At 37.7% G+C, this 22,200-nt stretch overlaps 1 protein-coding gene across 1 annotated transcript; it reads right to left on the bottom strand.

Annotated features, from left to right (window-relative positions):
* Positions 1-8,573: 8,573 nt before the first annotated feature.
* On the bottom strand, positions 8,574-20,103 carry LOC148946687 (protein CFDP2-like). The gene is made up of 2 exons (XM_089096390.1): positions 20,051-20,103; positions 8,574-9,267 (listed from the first exon to the last, which is right to left on the bottom strand). The coding sequence occupies exons 1-2, from the start codon at positions 20,101-20,103 to the stop codon at positions 8,574-8,576; spliced, it is 747 nt and encodes a 248-aa protein (XP_088952516.1).
* Positions 20,104-22,200: the final 2,097 nt, after the last annotated feature.

Raw genomic sequence — 22,200 nt, 5'->3', positions numbered from 1 at the left:
TGCAATAATGTTAGTACTATTATAATAGGCTGAAAAGTCAAGTCAGTGATGAAAGTTACCAATAAAACAGTTAATAGATCTGTGAGGCAGTATCAAATATACTTGAAAAGGTGTCTTGGGTGACAGCGATGTCAAAGTAGCTCGTTCTTTACTAGTTCCTGCCAAGAAAAAAGCGAAGGCTTTTTCCTAAATATAACATTTGGGGATTTTAAAAGAAGAGCTCAAAAGTCTTAAAAGTAACTCTGTCCAGAATGGTAGAGCCGTTCTCAATTTAGCCCTGTTTTGCCCATTCAAAAGGGCAGCAAATTTTGTTTTTGGTCTTATTTTAGCTGGCAATGTTAACAACAATCATGTCAAACATCATATTATAGTCAAAAATTTCGTGACTTTTGAGCTATTTCACCATTAGAACCTATAGGTAACATCAGCAATAGGCTTCAATAAGGATATTAATATTTTTTAAAAGGGAGGTAAGAAAGGCTGTAGTTGTGGGCTTATGGTCACATTTAAGTTCAAAAAATTCATTGGTAGTGCATTCAGGCGTTTAATTTCATCAGTAAACAAAGCTTTCCAAAGTTATCTTAACTCCTGATATTGTAAGACAAAGAATTTAACTTTTATTCTGTAGGTTTCCTCTGTAACCAAGAGACTCCGGGATTAATTAAAATCTAAAATTAATTAATATTGGTCAGGAGGAATGGGATTATGATCACCTGCCCATTTCAGCCATTGTCACCATAAATACGACTCGGGTAGAATATACCCTGCAATGAACTCTTTGTTAACTTCAAATCAGTTCTGTTAAAAGGTAGATATATTAGACCCAAGCACCTAAAACAAGGAAATAAACATAAGCAAAATTTCTTAATAATAGAATATTCAATCCATTACATTTTCCTTCTTCTTTCTTCTTAACGACGGCATCTGATGCTTCCCTCCTCATTACCAACTTGATATAAATAAAAGCCTTTTTTCAGTTGATACAATCTTGAAATACAAGATTTTTTTTGTCTTCTTTGTTATACGGGGATACAGAGTCTCGCAGGGATCATCTTGTGAATCAGGACCATTCTCGGAGGGTGAGAAGCTTCTTGATCTGCTGGGATCTTCGGTAGATTAGGAGCCTAGGGTTTGACTGTTCGCCTTAGTATGCTGGTAAGGCGATGTAGGCTTGGAGATGCTTTTTTTATTGACGTCCCTAAGATTGACTCGAGAGGCTTGTAACCTGTTGTGACACATATTTTTCTCCCAATCAGATACTGGTTGAATCTTTTGTAAGAGAAGGTTATTGTAGTTATTTTTTCCATTTGCAAGTAACGCTGCACTGTTTGGCTTAGTGAACAAGACGCAAAAACGACGGTTGCTCCGTCTGTTATTAGTTGTGTACCCAGACCATGCTGGGAGGCATGTGTGATCATTTCAATCTCTTTGTCTTCTGGATCAAAGCCTGAGATGTCATGATAGACTGATGTCTGAATTGCTCTTTTTTCCTCTTCATGGCTGCGGCTCTATACAGCCTTCTGGTGTTTGGACAGGTCTTAAACAGCCAGGTTGGGGGTGTATCTGGATATTTAATAGTATATTCTTAATAGTGTGTGTATTTTTTCCTAGCTTTGTGGCAGAGGCAGGTTTTCTAATGCCTTGTTTTTTTCTGATTCAGGAGTAATATCCCTCGTTGTTAATCTGTTTCAAAAATTTGTTTTGGAGGTAGCATCGAAGAAACATTTTCTTTACTGAACACACTCTATTGTCACTTGTGGCTTGAAGCACTTCCCTAAGTTTTTCGTTACAACCACTGCCTGCTATGTCATCCGCAATCAGCCGAACATTTACTTTTACAAAAACCTCCTCTATTCTGCGTTGGTACTTTATCCTGTGCCGAAATTAGTCCAAAAGAGTATCACCTGCATTTGTGTCGGTCGTGCCTGGTGTTTAATGTTGTCAACTCTGAGGAGAGCTCGTCCAACACCATTAACCAGTACCCTTTTCGGACATCCACCTCTAAGGATTTATTTGCACTTTGCTGCAACTTCGTCAAGTAAGGGTATATAACATACGATCTCCTAATAGCTCTGCTTAAGTTAACGGGGTCCAAGCAGATCCTGAGTGAACCATCTTTCTTTCTTACTAGGAGAACAGATTACACCCACTGTGATAGCTTGGCCATCTTTTTTACGAACCACAGAATTCACCCAAAGAACATTCAGAGGACAACAGAATTCACTCACTGTGTTAGCTTTGTCCCTTTTTCTATGAATCCAATTGACTCAAGCCTTTCAAGTTCCTCTTTGAACTTTGCTTGCAAGGCAAATGGAACTCGCTTTGGTGGCTGTACAGTAGGTATGAAACCCTCTTTGAGATAAACCTTACATGCTCCTAGCAATGTTCCTCCGCCCTCAAACACTTCACTCAATTTTTTTTAAGGGATTTTGGACTTCTGGTCTGATGTGTGCTATATTGCTTACACTGAGTAGGTGTAGTTGCTCATTGAACTAGCTACTAAGTATTGGTGCTCTATCAGTGCATACCATTTGGAAGGTATGGAGGGTTTTGGCTCTTGTACTGAACTCTTAGGTTGATCATCTTCAGCACCTTTAGCTATCCTCTGATATATTTGGTTAGCCCATCAGTAGTTTGAAACAGCTTTAGGTTTTTGCCAATTTATTGAAGTATTTGAATGTCGCAACGTTGGCCACCAGAAACTACCTTGAACGCCAAAATTAAAAGTTGATAAGACCTCTGTTAAAATTCAAAAATGTAATATTTTAAAACTGTTATGTATAGCAGTCTGTAAGCTACTTTCATCTTCAATACTGAAAAACCTCCTCACTATTTAATCTCCTAATAAATTCATTGAAAAAAAATCAATGAACTGAAAATACCTTTGAAAACAAAACACATTTTCACGGTAAAGCAATGTGCCCAAATCAAATCAATGTGCTCAATCAAATAAAATTACATACAATAGGGTATAATTGCGTATCAGTTATTATATTCGTCCAGGCTTTGCATTCATAAAATTATTATTCAAGAGTGATAATAATCCTTTAAAAAACTGCACACCTCTAGACATATATTGGGAGGAAGGTATTCAATATCAAAATTAATTCTAGATTCGTCATTTTTTAAAGTTTAAGGCGAATTTTCTGTACACATCTTTTTCGTAGGGATATTTGCCATGGACATTAATAGGGAGCCAACTTCCTCTTCCCTCAGTGGGAAGGGAAAAAACGTTGAACTATGCATATAAATATATGTAGCCCCCCTCCCTAAGGGGTATTCAACATCTTTATCGACTTTTTTCTATTTACGTTAATTCTATTCAGTTGTATAGGAATTCAGTTTGTGAATTTTCTTTTAAGTAGCAAGGTAACATCCATGTTTTGACTTCTTGTTTCAGCGTTTATATTTTCAGTAATTGCGATTCACGAGTTAATGATTTATTCTAAAGTTTAATCTTTGTAAAGCATAATTTGAAAAAAAAATTGTAAAAGATTAAGAAAAAATAAATTCTTTTTTTGAAATTTTAAACTCGATAAAATCATCGTAAAATATACAGTCTGATGAGAATATTTTAGTGCAGAATTGTATTAAATGCCAGTGAAGAAAAATGAGACAGCCAATTGTTCAAGAAAAAAATGTTTTAACACAATAAAGGCAAACTCTTAAATGTCTTAGGAACCAAACAACATATAGGACTTGCTTCACTTGGGGGAGGAAGTAAATGAAACTTTTTCAAAAAAATTACACAACACCTTTTAAATTGCCACTGCTGGTTAGCCAAAAGAGTTTAAGTAGCTTAAAACTAATAAGTTTTTTGCTTAATTTAATTCGGGAGGTCAATGAGAAAAATACACGCCTTCCTTGATTTTTGTTTATCAAACAAAAAACAAACAAATTTTCACAGCTTTTTTTTAAGCTTGATACTGCTGATGAAGTGGAGGTAAATATTTTAAGTTGTAAAGTGCAAGCCCCTATCGGTAGATCGTGGTATTTTTCAAAAGTATGACGTGTACTTGAGTTGAAAACATCATTTAATGGTCAATTTTTTTCATTCTTTTTCATTCCATCTGTGGGATCTGAAATCAGGGCAATAGTTTGCTAATTTCCTGACCCAAAGGTATCTAAAGCTGGGATAGCAGCATTCTAATTCCAGTAGGCTACCATTGTATTTCGGTTCTGACCATTTTTTAATTTGGTTCTGAGCAGTGGCACCATTTCACGATATTAAGGAGGGGGTAAGATTTTTTTCGAAAGAAGACAAAAAGAGGGTATTTATCAAAATTTAGGATGGGAGCTTTTTCAATAATATGGAAATATAAATCAAAATTTTTTGATAGTGCGGCATTTGATTTGATGTAAGTAAACATTGTAATAGCACCTGCATCTGGTCATTTTTTGCTGAAATTATTGAATCTGAAGGTTAATATTTTTTTAGTCTACATCTAGATGGGAACGCCCTCTTGATTACCTATACATTCTCTTTCCAGAACTTTATTTTTATAAATATATAGTAGTTGCCATAAGAAAAAATTTCATTAGTCTTGAAGATTTAAATTATCTAAAAATCGAAACTCCTCTTAAAGGTGTTCAAAGGTGACCTTCCTGAAATTAGTTCTCAACGATCAGCAATCTCCCTTCTCTGGCAGTTCCTTTCTGGTCCTCTACATGTTCACTGGTTCTCTACATATTCCGTTAGTTCTCGACAGGTCAGCAGACTGCCTTCTCTGGTAGTTCCTTCTCTAAGTTCTTTCTCTGGAACATATAGACATGTGCAAAGACAGTTTTTAAGGGTGAATTGGGCAGAAACTAGGAAGGAATCAAGGAAATATCAAAAGAGACAAAAGGGTTTAAGTTAATACGGAAAAAACTGGCAGACATTTCAAACCAATAGTCTTCAGTGCATAAATAAAATCTAAGTTTGAAACCTCTAACGTAAGACAATCTCTGACATGTCAAATTTGATGGTTTAGTTTTCATCAAGATGTCTTTTCTGGTGGATAATTCCTCTTTTTCTTTAAATCAGTATTTAAATCAGTAATTGGTAACTTTAAACCTGTTGAATTGTATAGATTCGAAATCACCATAAATGCTAATTCTTTTGATTATTACAGTGTTATCCAACTTTTTTTCAAGAGTTTTGGTTACACTTAAGCTGAGTCGCTCTTTAATTACTGTTCGTTTTCACGAGCTTTCAGACAAAATTATACATATAATTGTCGTATCTTAGTGTAAGCTTATTGCAATTATCTTTCAATTTCCCACAGTTCGAATTGCTTAAAATGTGATGAGTCATATTTTGTAGCTTCAGATTTAGTAGTCCCTCTAGGAATAAAGGTCTCAAAAATAAGTATAGTTTAAGGACAGAGAAATTTGATCCAATTTTTGTCCCAAATTCCTACTGAAGTGGGTTAGAGAATTTTTATAAAAGTCTAAAGATCATAGAATAAAAAAAAGCTGCCAGTACCCAAAAAAAAAAAAAAAAAAAAAAATCACGGCTTGCTTTCTATTGCAAGGTATTGAAGTATTCGAGTAATTTTTATTACAAGTTTTTCACCCAGCCAAGTCTTATTCAGAACAGCGTTACCAGATGTCTGGTTTAAAGTTACGCCGCCATAAAAATGAAAATGAGGGAAAAAACGCCATTATTCTTGTGAACATGCGCCAAATGAACGATTTTCCAAAAAAACGGCGCAGTGCGCCAATTTGACAAAACCAATGCGTTGACTGCTTCAAAAAAAGGCCCCATCTGGAAAATCTGATTTAAAAGCTTGTCATCAAACACCCTCAATAATAGCCTTGTTTTCAGGCCACCCACATCAAACAAAGAGTTCGACAAAGGTTGTGCATATTATAGTTTTGAATGCCATGTTCAACACGGGCTAATCAGGGTTGCCAACTGCCGACGTCAAAAAAGAGTGCAAATCAAGGCCAAAAGAGCGCAAATAGTTAAAAAAGAGTGCAAGTAAAACAATTTGTGCGCGCACGGCTGTCGCCGCGCGCGCAACCCCTTTCACTGTTCTGACCACTCTTACGCCATTTACAAATAATTATCAGTTAGCCTACCCTACGATCAATAAACATATTACCTATTAATTTTTCAAATTTATTTAAAAGAAAGTTAGGAGGACTCACTATTTAAATTAACCTCTAAATAATGGGTTAGATAATAATTTTCATTCTTTTTTAGCTTAAAAGGTAAAGCTCTGCTTGATATTTGCTGGTGTTTATTTTGATTGCTTGGATCTTTAACTGAACTATATTTAACTTCATAAAGTGATTAGATAAAGTTTTGTCTCCATTTTATCCAAATGTTTTAAAGGAATAGCCTATAAGAGGTCCAAGTAGCTAGTCGTGAACTATAGCTTACGTCATTGTAGTCAAGTCAAGTACCTCACCCTAGCAACGAAAAAAAAAAATGGTGAAAACATTCTTTTCGACTTGACTTAGTTAACTTAAAGCTCTTGCTCGGCAGTGTCACTAGCGTAGAGGGAACCAGACATTATCACCGTTAGTCGTCTCCAGAGTGGCCTGTTTTGGGCGAGGGTAGGAGCTTCGCTGGGGTCAATGCCCCACGCTGTGATTTGATCGCGGATGATATCCGTCCATCTCATGTGTGGTTTACCTCTGGGGTGTTTCCAGTCGTTTGCAGTTGGATCGAAGTCAAATATAAGTCGTGCAGGTGTTTCAGTCGATAGGCAAAGTAAATAACCGTACCAACGCAGCGAGTGAGACTCAAGCTGTTCGAACAGGGGTGGTAATTTAAAGGACCGGAGGATGTCCATGTTCCGTACTCTGTCGAGCCACCTAACGTGTTCAATTTCGCAGAGTTGTTTTGTCTGGACAGCATCTACCTTCATCATCTGCGACTGAGTGAAAGGCCAAGTCTCTGCCGAGTAAAACACAACACTTGCTACCGAGACAGAGTAGATACGAGCTTTCGTGAGACGGCTGATCTGGGGTCTGTGGAATGTTGTTTTCAGCAGGTGGCCGAAAACGGCTTTTGCCTTTGCCACCCTTGCTGATATCTCTGCATCTAGAGTTCCGTTTGAGCAGACAATTGAACAGAGGTAGGTGAACTGCTTTACTATCTCAATATCTAGACCACATACTTCTATAGTTGTCAGGGGGCTGCATGGTGTCTTGTCCACAGGCAATATTTTGGTCTTGGTCCAGTTTACATTTAAACCAAGTTTTTTTGCAGCTGATGCTAGCGTTTCCAGGGCAGTTTTGATATCAGTGAGATTTTCGTATATCAATGCAACATCGTCAGCGAAATCAACATATGACAGAACTTTTCCAGCAAAATCGATGCCAAACGGATGCGCCAGCAGTGTTTTGTTGAAAATATGGTCCATGACACGCTGAAGAGTTTGGGAGCAGCAGCGCAGCCTTGCCGAACACCGTTTCTAATTTGAAAATGTGATGAGAGCTGGCCATTTACAAATACAGCACTTTCGGTCTTATTGTATAGTTCTTTGAACAGATGGACAATTTTATTAGGTAAACTAGCAGATTGAAGGATCAGCCACAGTGACTGTCTGTCGACAGTGTTGAAAGCAGATCGAAAATTGACGAAGACAATGTATGCCTTCCTTTTGTATTCTAGAGTTTTCTCTATCATCTGTCTAATTCTATGGATTTGCTCAGTAGTGGATCTGCCCGGTACGAACCCAGCTTTCTGGTGGTGACGAAGGAGATGGAGGTACTTTGTTGCCCGCTTGAGGAGCAGCATGGCAAAGAGTTTTCCGGGTACCGAGAGCAGAGCTATTCAACGATAGTAATTATATTCTGCTTTACTTTCTCTACTCTTGTAGACTGGCACAAGTAAGCTTGTCTTCCAGTCTGATGGTATCATTTCAGAGTGCCACACAGTATTAAACCGCACTTGTAGCGAGAGAGTCATGAAAGGATCGCCATTTTTAAGGAGTTCTTATGTCAGGCCACATATTCCCGGTTCTTTGGTGTTCTTCAGCTTTAGTACGGCAGCTTTAGTTTCTTCTGCTGTAAATTCAGTGCCATCGGGGGCAGGTGTAGCGTTATCAGCAACAGCAGTGATCTGGTTGTCAGCTTGGTCAGGTGGGTCTGAGTTTAGTAGCTTCTCGAAGTGGTGTTCTTACTGGTGGAGGCACTGTGATTGGTCGTAAATATTCTCGCCATTGGTGTTACGGAGATACGATGTAGTTTGAGTTTATTGATCTGAGAGCTCACGGAGGATCTTATATGTGGCTCCAATGTCCTTTTTTTGGCAGCCTCTTGGAGCTCGCGTGCTTTTTTGTCAATAAAGGTCTTATAGTCTTTGTTCAGCATAATGTTACGCTCTTTATTTCATTGCCTATGCTCTGTCATATCCTTGCGAAGGCGGGCTTCCCCTCTGCGATCAATAATGGCGATGCACTCGTTGCTGATCCAGTCTTTTTCTTACGCTGCTTCATTCCAGCAATGCTAGTTGCAGCTGCAAGAGCATTCTCTTTGAAGACCTTCTATACACCTTCACTATCATTGCACTGTGTAAGGACCTTGAATCTGTTGGATATTTAGACCTGATACTGCTTAGCCAAAGCGGGGTCTTGTTAGATTCGGTAGGTATCAATTTCTCGAGGTGTCTGGCTGGTTTTTGTAATTTTTAGGCGAAGCCTGATTTTAGCTGCAACAAGACGATGGTCGATGTTCCCATTTTTGGCGCCTCGGTAGGTGTGACAATTTTGTATAGACAATAACAATTGCCGGCGTATGATGATGTAGTCGAGCATCTTCTTCGGTGATCCATCATTGCCATACCAGACGTACTTGGCTATGCTGGGTCTCTGAAACCATGTATTTGCAATGGTAAGATTGTGGACGAGACAGCAGTCCAGCATTCTCTCTCTGTTGTCATTTAGGCTATCTAATGTTACGGGTCCAACAGCGAAATCCCACCGGCTAGACTCATTTGAAATGTTAGCATTCATATCGCTTAAAAGGACGAGGTAGTCATGGGGTGGTACTGACGAGAGATCAGAACTTAAAAGGGTATAGAAGTCATCCTTATCTTCTTCGTCGGCTTCATTTGTGTGGGAGTAACAGATGATGATGGTTATTTTTCCATGTTTACCATCGAGCCTTGCTCTCAAGAGCCTGGGTGCTACTGCTGTGAATGACAGGAGGGCCCTGCGTGCGGCACTGTTCACCACTAGGCCAGGGCCTCCTAGTTCCAGCCGTTCACCAATGTACTCCTCACCATCATCAGATAGATGGGTTTCAGTGATTCCAGCAATTGTTATATTTCTTTAATTCTTTGACTAATAGAGGCTTTGAATCGGATTGGTTTAGTGTCAGAACGTTCCAGGTGGCAACATTGATGCCATCTCGGTCAACGATATTCAGACAGAATCGTCCTTGGGCAGTCCGGGGTCGAGAAGGGGTTTGAGATGATATATCCAAGGCTGAATTTCTGGCTCCATTCGTAGCAATAGAAGTTTCAGGAGGAAGGCTGCCAACCCAACCGTCCCTAAGTGAATTTGGTTCTCCAGTTTCTAGACAGATATCCAGAGGCACGTGGAGGTTGTTCTTCATGCGGTAATTTACATGGGAACTAACTCCGGACGAGCACCATTCCCTCCACAAAATAATTAGCCACACAAAATAATTCTTCTTCTTCCTCTACTGGATTTTCTACTTCTTTGTTTTTCTTGTAAATTAATGTCTAATTTTTATATGAAATGAGTAGTTTTCTGGGGAATTCCCTGAAATTGGATAGCTGCTTGTCTGGTGAAAGTACTGGTTTACTTTTACTACATTAAGTTTGAGCACGTTAATGAATATGAATAAATACTAATGAGACAAGATTTTTGCGAAAGGGGCATGTTAGATGTGAATCACATAGAAAGGTCTTTTTGGGTTGTGTATCCCAACATCCCAGAAGTGCAAATTTAAATTTTCTACTATAGAAAAACCACATCAATAGCTTGCAAGAATATAATTTGTACTTTACTGAAAAAAATTCAAGTGAATTTATTGATGCGCTAATTTACATGGTAATTGACTTATTGATGCGCTTTATGCGCTAATTTACATGGGAACTAACTCCGGAAGAGCACCATTGCCTCCACAAAACAATCAGTCACACAAAATAATTCTTCTTCTTCCTCTACTGGATTTTGTACTTCTTTGTTTTTCTTGTAAATTAATGTCCAATTTTTATATAAAATGATTAATTTTCTGGGACATTCCCTGAAATTAGATAGCTCCTTGTTTGGCAAAAGTACTGGTTTACTTTGAGTACATTAAGTTTGAGCACATTAATGAATATGAATAAATACTAATGAGACAAGATTTTTGCGAAAGGGGTATGTTAGATGTGAATCACAGAGAAAGGTCTTTCTGGGTTGTTTGTCCCAACAACACAGAAGTGCAAATTTAAATTTTCTACTATAGAAAAACCACATCAGTAGCTTGCAATAGCTTGCAAGAATATAATTTTTACTTTACTGAAAAAATTAAAATGATTTTATTGAAAAATTGTGCCTTGTCAGTTTAATATACATATGCTGATTTTTATTCCTTAAAATCCTAATTAATTTGTGATTTCTTAAAGCTATTAAAGTGAAAACATTTAAATGAATTTTTCAGCAAAGTACAAATTATATTCTGGCTTTTAGAAAGCATAGGGTTTAGAACCTTACTCAGATTAATTTCTGTTCGTTTTGAGTTTGACTTATTTTAAGTTCTGTTTGTTTTGAGTTTCATTTATTTATCGATACTGATTTGTGGTAGTTGCATGCTTGGTAAATTATTTGATTTTATTTTTTTTTCATTTTTAGTATAATGGAGTTCTTTACTTTCGTTTGAAAAACTTATTTTGTGACAAAAGTTTTTTGATGGATTTCTGTTCGTTTTATATTGACATAGTCTTTTTCAGGGAGAAAGACTGAGTCTCTTCTGAAGTTAAACAACCATCCCTTCCAAAAAATTGAAAGGGCAATAGCCCTTTAAATTTCCTATTGAATGAGCCCTTTTTAAAATTTTTACAACAACACTTTCTATAAAAACCTTATATGCCCTCAGGCCATAACTTACAACCTTAGCCCTGAGGGCTGTTATCCTCAAGACCTAATTTCCAGAACTTTAAACTACGTTCAACAAAATGGCTATCTCAAAATTTTGATTGGGTGATTTTGGGGAAATGGTGGGCGTGAGAGGGAGTTCAGTTACCCTCCAATCACTTTTGACTATTAAAAAGTCACTAACCCTCTTAATTTCCCATTGAATGAGCCCCTTTCAAAATTTCTACGACAACGCTATCTGTACAAACCTTATATGCCCTCAGGGCATAATTTATAACCTTTGCCCTGAGAGCTCAGGGGGGTTCGTCATCCTCAAATACAAATTTTCCAGAATTTTCAACTACATTGAACAAAATGGCTATCTCGGAACTTTGATTGGATGTGTTTTGGGAAATGGTGGGTGTGAGAGGGTAAGGGTTCCAACACATTCGACTAGTAAAAAGGACACTAGCCCTTTCAACTTAAAATTGAATGAGCCCTTTTTGAAGTTTTTACAACATCGGTTTCTTTAAAAACCTTATATGTAAGTTATACCAGGGCATAACTTACATCCCTTGCCTTGAGGGCTATGGGGGGGGGAGGGCGTTGTCATCCTCAAAGAAATAATTTCCAGAACTTTCAACTACGTTGAAAAAATTAGCTATTTCAAAATTTTAATTGTATGTGTTTGGGGATATGGTGAGCGTGATAGGGGATTCGTTGCCCTCCAATCATTTTCAACTATTAAAAAGGGCACTAGTCATTTCAATTTCCAATCGAATGAGCCCTTTTTGAAGTTTCTACTTCAACGCTTTCTATAAAACCTTGTATGCCCCCAGGGCATCACTTACAACCCTTACCCTGAGGGCTGTAGGGAGGGGGGTTGTCATCCTCAAGGACCTAATTTCCAAAGCTTTCATCTACGTTGAACAAAATGGCTATCTAAAAATTTTGATTGGATGTGTTTGAGGAAAAGGCGGGCGAGAGAGTGGGGTTAGTTGCCCTCCAATCCCTTTCGACTATTAAAAAGGGCACTAGCCATTTCAGTTTCTAATCGAATGAGCCTTTTTTGAAGTTCTACGACATCACTTTCTATAAAAACCTTATACGCCCCCAGGGCATAACTTACAACCCTTGCCCTGAGCGCTGTGGGGGGGGGGGGGGGGTGTCATCCTCAAAGACAGAAGCTCCAGAACTTTGAACTACGTTGAACAAAATGACTATCTGAAAATTTTCATTGTATGTGTTTGGGGAAAGGGTGGGCGTGAGCAGGGGGTTAGTCGCCCTCCAATCACTTTTGACTATTTAAAAGGGCAATAGCCCTCACAATTTCTAATCGAATGAGCCCTTTTTCAAGTTTCTACGACAAAGCTTTCAATAAAAACATTATATACCCCCAGGGCATAACTTACAGCCTTAGCCCTGAGGGCTCTCGGGGGAGGGTTATCCTCAAAGACTAATTTGCAGAACTTTCAACTACGTTGAACAAAATGGCTATCTAAAAATTTTAATTGGATGTGTTTTGGGAAATGGAGGGCGTGAGAGGGGGGTTAGTTACCCTCCAATCACTTTCGACTATTAAAAAGAGCAGTAATCCTCACAATTTCCAATTGGATTAGCCCCTTTTGAAGTTTCTACGACATAGCTATATATAAAAGCCTTATATGCCCCAGGGCATAACTTACAACCTTTGCCCATGGGGCTCTGGGGGGTTTATCATCCTCAAACACATAATTTCGAAAAGTTTCAACTAGTTTGAACACAATGGCTATATCTAAACCTTGATCAAATGTGTTTGGGGAAATGGTGGGTGCGAGAGGGGGGTTAGTTAATCTCCATTTACTTTTGACTATTAAAAAGGACACTAGTCTTTTCAATTTCCAATCAAATGAGCCCTTCTCGAAGTTTCTACGATAAAACTTTCTATAAGAACCCTAAAAGCCCCCAGGGCATAGCTTACAACCCTTGCCCCGAGGGCTCTAAGGGGGTTATCATCCTCAAAGACCCAATTTCCTTAATTTTCAACTACGTTGAACAAAAGGGCATTCTCAAAACTTAGATTGAATGTGTTTGGTAAAATAGTGAGTGTGACAGGGGAGTTAGTTGCCCTTCAATCACTTTCGACTATTAAAAAGGGCACTAGCCCTTTCTCAATTTTCAATCGAATGAGCCATTTTTGAAGTTTCTACAACGTTGCTTTCTATAAAAAAAACTTATATGGCCCCAGGGCATAAGAGACAACCCTTGCCCTGAGGGCTGTTGAGGGGTTGTCATCCTCAAATCCCTAATTTCCAGAACTTTCTACTACGTTCAACAAAATGGCTGTCTTAAAATATTGATTGGATGTGTTTGGGGATATAGAGGGCGTGAGAGGGGGGTTAGCTACCCACCAATAACTTTCGACTATTAAAAAGGGCACTAGCCCTCTCAATTTCCAATTGAATGAGCCCCTTTTAAAATTTCTACAACAACGCTATCTATACAAACCTTATATGCACCCATGATATAACTTACAGCCTTTGCCCTGGGGGGTTTATTATCCTCAAACACATAATTTCCAGAACTTTCGACTATATTGAACAAAAGGGCTATCTCAAAACTTAGATTGGATGTGTTTGGGGAAATAGTGGGTGTGAAAGGGGGGTTAGTTGCCCCTCATCACTTTCGACTATTAAAAGGGACACGAGCCCTTTGAATTTCCAATCGAATGAGCCCTTTTTGAAGTTTCTACAGCAACGCTTTCTATAAGAACCTTATATGTCCCAGGGCATAACTTAAAACCCTTGCCCTGAGGGCTTTAGGGGGGGGGGGTTGTCATTCTCAAAGAAATGATTTTCAGAAATTTCAACTACGTTGAAAAAAATGGCTATCTCAAAATTTTTATTGTATGTGTTTGGAGAAAATATGTGCGTGAGAGGGGGGTTAGTTGCCTTCCAATCACTTTTGACTATTAAAAAGGGCGCTAGCCATTTCAATTTCCATTTGAATTAGCCCTTTTGGACGTTTCTACGGCAACGCTTCCTATAAAAACGTTATATGCCCCCAGGGAATGACTTACAACCATTGCCTTGAGGGCTTTGAGGGGTTGTCATCCTCAAAGACCTAATTTTCAGAACTTTCAACTACGCTGAACAAAGTGGCTATCTCGAAATTTTGATTGGATGTATTTGGAGAAAAGGTGGGCGTGAGAGGGGGGTTAGTCACCCTTCAATCACTTTTGACTATTAAAAAGGGCACTCGCCCTTTGAATTTCAAATTGATTGAGCCATTGTTCAAGTTTCTACGACAAAGCTTTCAATAAAAACATTATATACCCCAGGGCATGACTTACAACCCTTTCCATGAGGGCTGTGGGGGGTTTTCATCTTCAAAGACCTAATTATAAGAACTTTCAACTACCTTGAACAAAGTGTCTATCTCAAAATTTTGATTGGATGTTTTTGGGGAAATGGTGGGCGTGAGAGACGGGTTACTTAACCCCCAATCACTTTCGACTATTAAAAAGGACACTAGCCCTCTCAATTTCCAATTGAATGAGCCCCTACTGAAATTGTGACGACAATACTATCTATAAAAACCTTATCTGCCCCCCGGGGCATAACTTACAACCTTTGCCCTGGTGGCTCTGGGGTTTTTTTCCTCCTCAAATACATAATTTCCAGAACTTTCAACTAGTTTGAACAAAATGGCTATCGCAAAATTTTGATTGAATGTGTTTGGGAAAATGGTGGGCGTGAGAAAGGGGTTAGTTGCTCTTTATTCACTTTTGACTATTAAAAACCACGAGCCCTTTCAATATCCAATTAAATGAGCCCTTTTAGAAGTTTATACGACAAAACTTTCTATAAAAACCTTATATACCCCCAGGGCATAACTTACAACCCTTGCCTTGAGGGCTCTGAGGGGGTTATCAGCCTCAAAGACCTTATTTTCGAGAATTTTCAACTACGTTGAAAAAAATGGACATCTAAAAATATTGATTGGATGTGTTTGGGGAAATGGTGGGCGTGAGAGTGGGGTTAGTTGCCCATCAATCACTTTCAACTACTAAAAAGGGCACTAGCCCTTTCAATTTCCAATCGAATGAGCCCTTTTTGAAGTTTTTACAACATCATTTTCTATAAGAACCATGTATGCCCCCAGGACATAACTGGCAACCTTTGCCCTGAAGACTGTGGGGGGGGGGGCTGTCATCCTCAAAGACTTAATTTCCAGAAATTTCAACTACGTTCAACAAAATGGCTATCTCAAAATGTTTATTGGATGTGCTTGGGGAAATGGTGGGCGTAAGAGGGGGGTTATATCTTCCAATTACTTTTGACTACTAAAAAGGGCAGTAGTCCCTTCAATTTGAAACTGAATGAGCCCCTTTTGAAATTTCTACTACAACGCTATCTACACAAACCTTTTATGCAACCATGACATAACTTACAGTCTTTGCCCTGGGGAGTTTGTCATCCTCAAATACATAATTTCCAGAACTTTCAACTATATTGAACAAAAGGGCTATCTCAAAACTTAGATTGGATTTGTTTGGGGAAATGGTGGATGTGAGAGGGGGGGATAAAAACCTTATATGCCGCAAGGGCATCACTGGTAATCCTTGCCCTGAAGGCTGTGGGGGGGGGGGGGTTCATCCTCAAAGACTTAATTTCCAGAAATTTCAACTACGTTCAACAAAATGGCTATCTCAAAATGTTTATTGGATGTGTTTGGGGAAATCATGGGCGTAAGAGGGGGGTTAGTTACCCTCCAATCACTTTCGACTACTAAAAAGGACATTAGCCCTCTCAATTTCAAACTGAATGAGCCTCTTCTGAAATTTCTGCGACAACGCTATCTATACAACAGTTTTTCAGGTTTGAGATACCCATTTTCGTTTTTCCCAAATTTATGCCGAAATATATTCAAGCAGACCATCAAATTTGAAGCCGCATGTTGTGAATATTCCAAACAGACGTGTGGTAAAGCTTTCTAATTTAGTTAATTATTAATTTACTAAAAATATATATGACGCAAATAAGAAGTTTCTAATTGCCACTTTTTTATTAAGATAAGAACCGTATCGTGCTAGTTTCTGTTTAACGGAAAATTGAGAAATTGCCACTTCCTAGCAATTACGCGGGAAGGTGTGGCTGTTAAAACTGTATAAAAGATACATTTTATCAGAAAGGAAAATCTTATACTAACTTTATGCCGGACTGACCTCTGGTCCGTTGTTTTAGAAATACCTTGGGACTTTTTCTTATCATTTTAAGTGTCTAAATATCTATTTATATATTAATGTTGTTTTTGAGACTTGTGGTCTACATGGGATAGCCAGTCTCAGTAGACAGAATATATCCGTTTATATCATATGGTAAATGAATAAAAGTTTTGTATTTTAGACAACCTATCTACGATCTAATTTTAGCCTCTCGAACATACCCAGTCGGTACGCCTCATTAGTTCGGTCATAGCATAAGGCACGCTACCAAAGTTTAATTACCTTAGGGCCAGAGTTTATCTCCCCTATAAAGGGAGAATAAAGGCATCTACGACTACAACCCCCAAATACCATAAAAGACACTTCACAACAACTGGTGGTCACTAGAAAAACTGGGTCGAGAAGGCTAGATAAAAATAGTAGATTGAAATAAAAATGGCTTTACCAGAGAAAAAAATGACTACCAGAAACAAAAACTTTACCAGAGGAAAAAACAGTACTTGAAATTGCAAAAATTATACCAGAATACGCGGGAAATTCAGATGTAGATGAGTTTATCGAAAAATTAAAAATTTTCGACGAACTAATTTAATCGTTTGAAGATAAGGTCAAAGAGCAATGCGTTGAGGCCAGGTTAAAGGGAAGGGCCGTTAAAAATTTTGAGGCCATTAAGGAAAAAGAGCCCAAGGACATCAGTACTATAATTGAATCTTTTAAAACAAGATTGATTGAGACAAGCATCTCCGAGAGGCTTAGAACAGAGGTAGTCACATTCGATACCTCAACTAGTATCAGGGAATATGCAGACAAAATTTGTAGATCCGTGTGTTTACAATTAGAGAAAGGCGGAAATGACGAGACAGTACAAAAAGTACAACTACATACTTTTACCCAAGGGTTACCAAAAAAGTTATTAAGACTAATATTATCGCGGAAACCTGAAAATTTAGAGCAGGCTATAATTCTAGTCTAGACAGAAGTAAAAATTGATGAGGCTATAAAAAGGTTTGATCAGATGTCAATAAATAACACAGGAGCCCAAGAAAGTAAAAAATATGAAAGGGGACAGAAGAGGATGAACTTTGAGGAGCCGAATCATGAACCAAAAAGGCACGAGGAAGGCCAATCCTTCCCACCATGGACTGACCCCTCCCCATTTGACGACCAATCCCATGGTATTAGATCCTTAATTACTTGGAATACCAAGTATTATGGACACCCACCTCCTCCTCCCGAGGAAAATTATCGAGCAAATAGTGGCAACTCAAGAATATATAGAAATAGATAAAGACCCCACAAGGAAGGTCAAAATACCAAATAATATACGAAAAGATTGAATTGCTATAAGTGTGGCAAACATAATCACTATACGGTAGATTTCCGGCATAGAACACGAATAGAAGGCCAGACGTACAAGATAAGACACCGATTCAGAACACAGGAGGGGAGATATTTAGAAAGGCAGGGAACAAATAATACTTGGCAAACACCTAATAATATTCCTGAATTCAGGCCCAGGAGGCAGACGGTTAATAATACCCAGGGTCAAAGTAACAGTGCTGAAGAAAACTGGGATAATCCCAGAAATTTTTGGATAAACAGTGGGTATTTAAACGGAGAAACAAGCCTGGAAGGGTCGACAAAGCTGTTTCCTTACAAAGACCCCTAGATAGTTTAGAATGTTGTGATACAAATGCAAATAATAATAATCTACCAATTCTGCGTTGTTTTAAAATTGAGTGTTTTCAAAATTTACCATGTTTACTAGATACAGGCGCATCTAAATCATTAATTCGAGAGTTTTTAATAAGTTTCCTCCTAGGGTCGAAAATCGAGTAAGCAGATGCCAAAATACCCTAACATCAGTGACAGGGCACAAGCTGACAGTTTTGGGAGAATGTCCGGTGAAAGTCAGTGCAGGGAATACAAAAATAACAGTAACAGTAATAATATGTAGGCAACTACCAGTTTCTTGAATTGTATGAGTGGATACCATCAGAAAATATTGGATTTTACGGGAGCTTATATCCAACATACTAACAATCAACCAGGCAAATGAAAATAATAGGCAAATGTGCGTAATAACAAATAACGAAAGTGAAGATTTGAATTATAACCTAAAAATAAGCGGAAAAATCACAATAGAAGGGAGGACGACAGCTCAAGTTCTAGCTACATTAAATGAAAAAGAAGGAAAGGTTAAAACAATCGATGCCGTGATAGGGGGGTACACCATAAAGGAATACCCAATGCTTTTCGTGGACAATCAAGTTATAAAAATTGAAAATCGTATAACATACTTAAAACTATCAAATCTAAGTAATGATAAAACAAAACTGAACCAGGTAGAACTTGGATTAGTAGAAAAGATTTCAAATTCACAAATAAAATCTCTAAGCAGTCCAGGATTAAGCGTAAACTTCACTTCTAGCCACGAACATTTATCCCCATTAAAACCGCAACCACAAAAAGAGTATGGACTAGTAGAAACGGATTTTTGGTAACAATTTTGATTTAAAACATTTACCGAAAAACGTAAAAACTAGGGTGTAAAATATTCTTTGTGATTTTAAATGGACTTTTGCAAGACACAAAGCAGATAACGGATTAACTCACTTAATCACACACAAGATATCAACAGAGGGCCCTCCGATCAAGAATTCACCGTATAAAACACATTATCATTTAAAGCCATGGATAGAAAACCAAATAAAAGAAATAGAAGATCAGGGAATAAGTGAAGAAAGCAGTAGTGACTGTTGCCTTCCACTAGTGATGGTCAGAAAAAAAGATAGTACCCGTAGATTATGTGTAGACTTTAGAGCACTAAACGCCGTCACAATTAAAGACGTAATGAAGATACCGAGAATTGATTCGATTTTAGATTCCTTAGGGGGTTCAAAATATTACACTAGTTTTGATTTAATTGCGGGATATTGGCAAATCACGTTAGATGCAGAAACTAAGCATAAGGCTACAGTAATCTTAGACGATGGGAGAACTTTCACGTTTGAATGTATGCCATTTGACTTATCATTTAGTCCAAATTGTTTTAGTCGCCTAATGAATTTCGTGTTAAAAGACAACAAACCAGGAAGAAAAAAAGATACCTTGGCTTATTTAGATGATGTAATTCTGTTTAATTAAAACTTGGAAGACCACTTGGTAGGACTTATAAAAATACTGGAAAAGTTTTAAAAATTAGTGATAAAATTGAAACGAGAAAAGTTAAAAATAGTGGTACCAAAATTAGTATTTCTTGGACTCCTGATAAACCAAGGTACTATGACACCAAAACCAGAAAAATATACAGTCATCAAAAATTTACTGCCTCCTCAAGATCAAAAAAGCTGCGGATCAGTTTGTGTGTTATTAAGCAATTTCAGACGATATATTAAAAATTGTGCCACAAGAGCGCAGCCAGTCACGAGTGATTTAAATAAATAAGTTCCATTTAAGTGTTCAAAAGAAGCAAAACACGCACTAAATAACCTAAAGAGACAATTAATACTTGCACCATTGCAAAAAATGTCCGAGTTGTCACAAGACTTCTGTTTACGAGCAGATGCCTCAGGGTACGGTATCAGGGCTATATTATTAAACATTAATGCTGAAGGAGTAGAATCAATAGTTCGTAGGTCACGCCAGTAGGCGTACGCCAGTACGCCAGTAGGTCACTGAGGGAAGCATAAAAAAAATACTCGACAGTTGAAAGGGAGAGTTTAGCAGTTATAGTATTTACAGAATATTTTTGACAATTTTTACTTGGAAAAAAAATTATTTTAAGGGTAGACCAAAAATCATTAGTTTGGCTACATACGCCGCAAAATGCTTCAGCCCGGCTGACACGGTGGATACTACGTCTTCAGGCATATTAATATGTTCCAATATATATAAAGGGCCGTACAAATATTTTACAAGATTATTTATCACGAGATCCAGAGAACGAAACAAATGTGATAGCGACCATCCAGAAGGAACTGGAATGGATAAAACTACTATCTAATGAAGATATGTTAAAGCATTAAAATAAAGATGATTCTTGTCTAGAAATGAAATCCTTTTCATCAAAAGGAACGGAACTGCCAGAGCACTTTAAACATTTTTTAAAGGACTTAGATAATTTTGATCTGGACGAAAGTAAAAATCTTCTAGTAAGATACCATAGACCATCGCAAGAATATAGAAAAAATGACTTAAAAATTAATCGAGTAATTCCAAAATTTCTGGAAGAAGAAGTTTTACAGATGGCACATGGAACGATTGGCTGTCACATGGGAGAAGCAAAAACTATGGGGAGGCTGAAAGGAAATTTTTATTTTCCAAAAATGTACTCCAAAGTAAAAGCGTTTATACAAAGCTGCCAAGAGTGCACCAAACAAAAGTCGCCACCAAAGACCCCTAGGTCTGAATTAGGTCAATACCCCACCCCTTCAGGGGTAGGAGAAATAATGTCAATAGACATTTGGCGGTCTGGGGGAAGTTTACCAGTTTCCATTTGTAGTTGTTTGCAATAAATACGGCTTTTTCACGTACCTTAAAAGAAACGCCATTTTTTTTGCAACACATAAGAGATCCCAGAATGTGTTTACATGAAATACAAAATGACAGAATATATTACAACTTAGACCAATATAAGCAAGAGATGGTAATGCGAATGAAAAAAGCTATGGAACAAGTTAAAGACAATCTGGAAGATGCGAAAACAGAACAAAAAGAAAAATATGACAGAACAAGCAAAAATAAAACGAATGACTGTTTAGGAGATTTGGTTTATGTTCACAAAACGAATGTGGAAGGAACAAAAAAGTTAAAACCGAAATGGGATGGACCGTAAAGGATTACAAAAATTCTATCAAATAACTTAACATATGTTCTAAAACATCAGCATAAGGAAAAGGAAGAAGTAATACACAATAATAGAATGAAAAAGGGATATTTTTCAAAACCGTGGAAAACAGAGCCTATATTTTGAGAAGAAGAAATAGGTGACACGATCTCACCAGTATATATCAGAAGACCATATGAATTTTATGACCTTTTTAACGACCACAGCAGTTGGGAGAAGTGGAAGGAATATTTAGCCCAGTCTTGGCTGCAAACTTTCCACAACAAACAAGAGAAAAAAGGAAAAGTTCAATATTCATCGGATGCTAGTGATGAAAGCGACAGAGATGAGCCTCAAACACAACCTATTGGTTTAAGACATAATAAACAAGAAGTTAAATCCAAAGAGGAAGAAAAATTGGAAGAAACCAAAGAATTATCTGATTTTCATACGCTAGACTCACCTACAGTCGTAGCGCAAAAATGGCTTTTGGAACAAACGCCATCTACCAGACGCGAGCTAACAGAATGTGACACCGAAAATTCTTCAACAGAAATCGATATATCTAAAACTGGACCATCGTCAAGAAAACCTTCTTTGAGAGAAAAATTATGGAGAAAAGTAAAGAAACCAAAGGGGCAGCAAGAAGTTGCTTTGTCAGAAGCACAAGGCGCTAAAACACTTATAAAAAAGGCCAAACATCAAGAGAAACAACGATTAAAGATATTTGACGAGGCAAAAAAACAGCACTCGGACTGAGAGCCTTGTAAGCCACACTGTAGAAACAACGAAAAAACTTACAAATATTATGAGGAAGAAAAGAAAAACTTTGGAGTCCGGAACTCGGACCAGGAAGTTGTAAAAGGCAGAACAAGCGCAGCCCCCAGCAGATTAATATTTGAATAAAACAATAATAAAAAAAATATTAAATAAAAATCAAACGAGTATAACAGCCACTAAAGAAATATCAATATTTTCTTTTTATTCGGTACAAAGATAACATCAAGTTTCCTTCAAATATATATCGCCAGTAAAAATTATGAACATCACATTCCAACGCCAAATTATTATTTTCGATCGGAAGTGACATCATAGGTTCCTGCAAAAAATTTTTTTTCCAATACGACATAAGACTTCACGAG

The sequence above is a fragment of the Artemia sp. Qi Xiang Cuo genome, chromosome 11 (assembly GCF_049724085.1).
Source record: "Artemia sp. Qi Xiang Cuo chromosome 11, ASM4972408v1, whole genome shotgun sequence".
NCBI classification, from domain to species: Eukaryota; Metazoa; Arthropoda; class Branchiopoda; order Anostraca; family Artemiidae; genus Artemia; species Artemia sp. Qi Xiang Cuo.
The sequence above is the reverse complement of the archived record's forward strand: the minus strand, read 5'-3'. Positions and strand labels throughout refer to the sequence as shown.

What these genes read in the sequence shown, in the direction of transcription:
- LOC148946687 (XM_089096390.1), bottom strand. Translation starts at nt 20,103, where the DNA reads ATGCCTGAAGACGTAGTATCCACCGTGTCAGCCGGGCTGAAGCATTTT. An exon ending in GGGCTGAAGCATTTTGCGGC is followed by an intron (nt 9,268 to 20,050) that starts GTATGTAGCCAA and finishes AAAGAATTAAAG; the next exon opens with AAATATAACAATTGCTGGAA.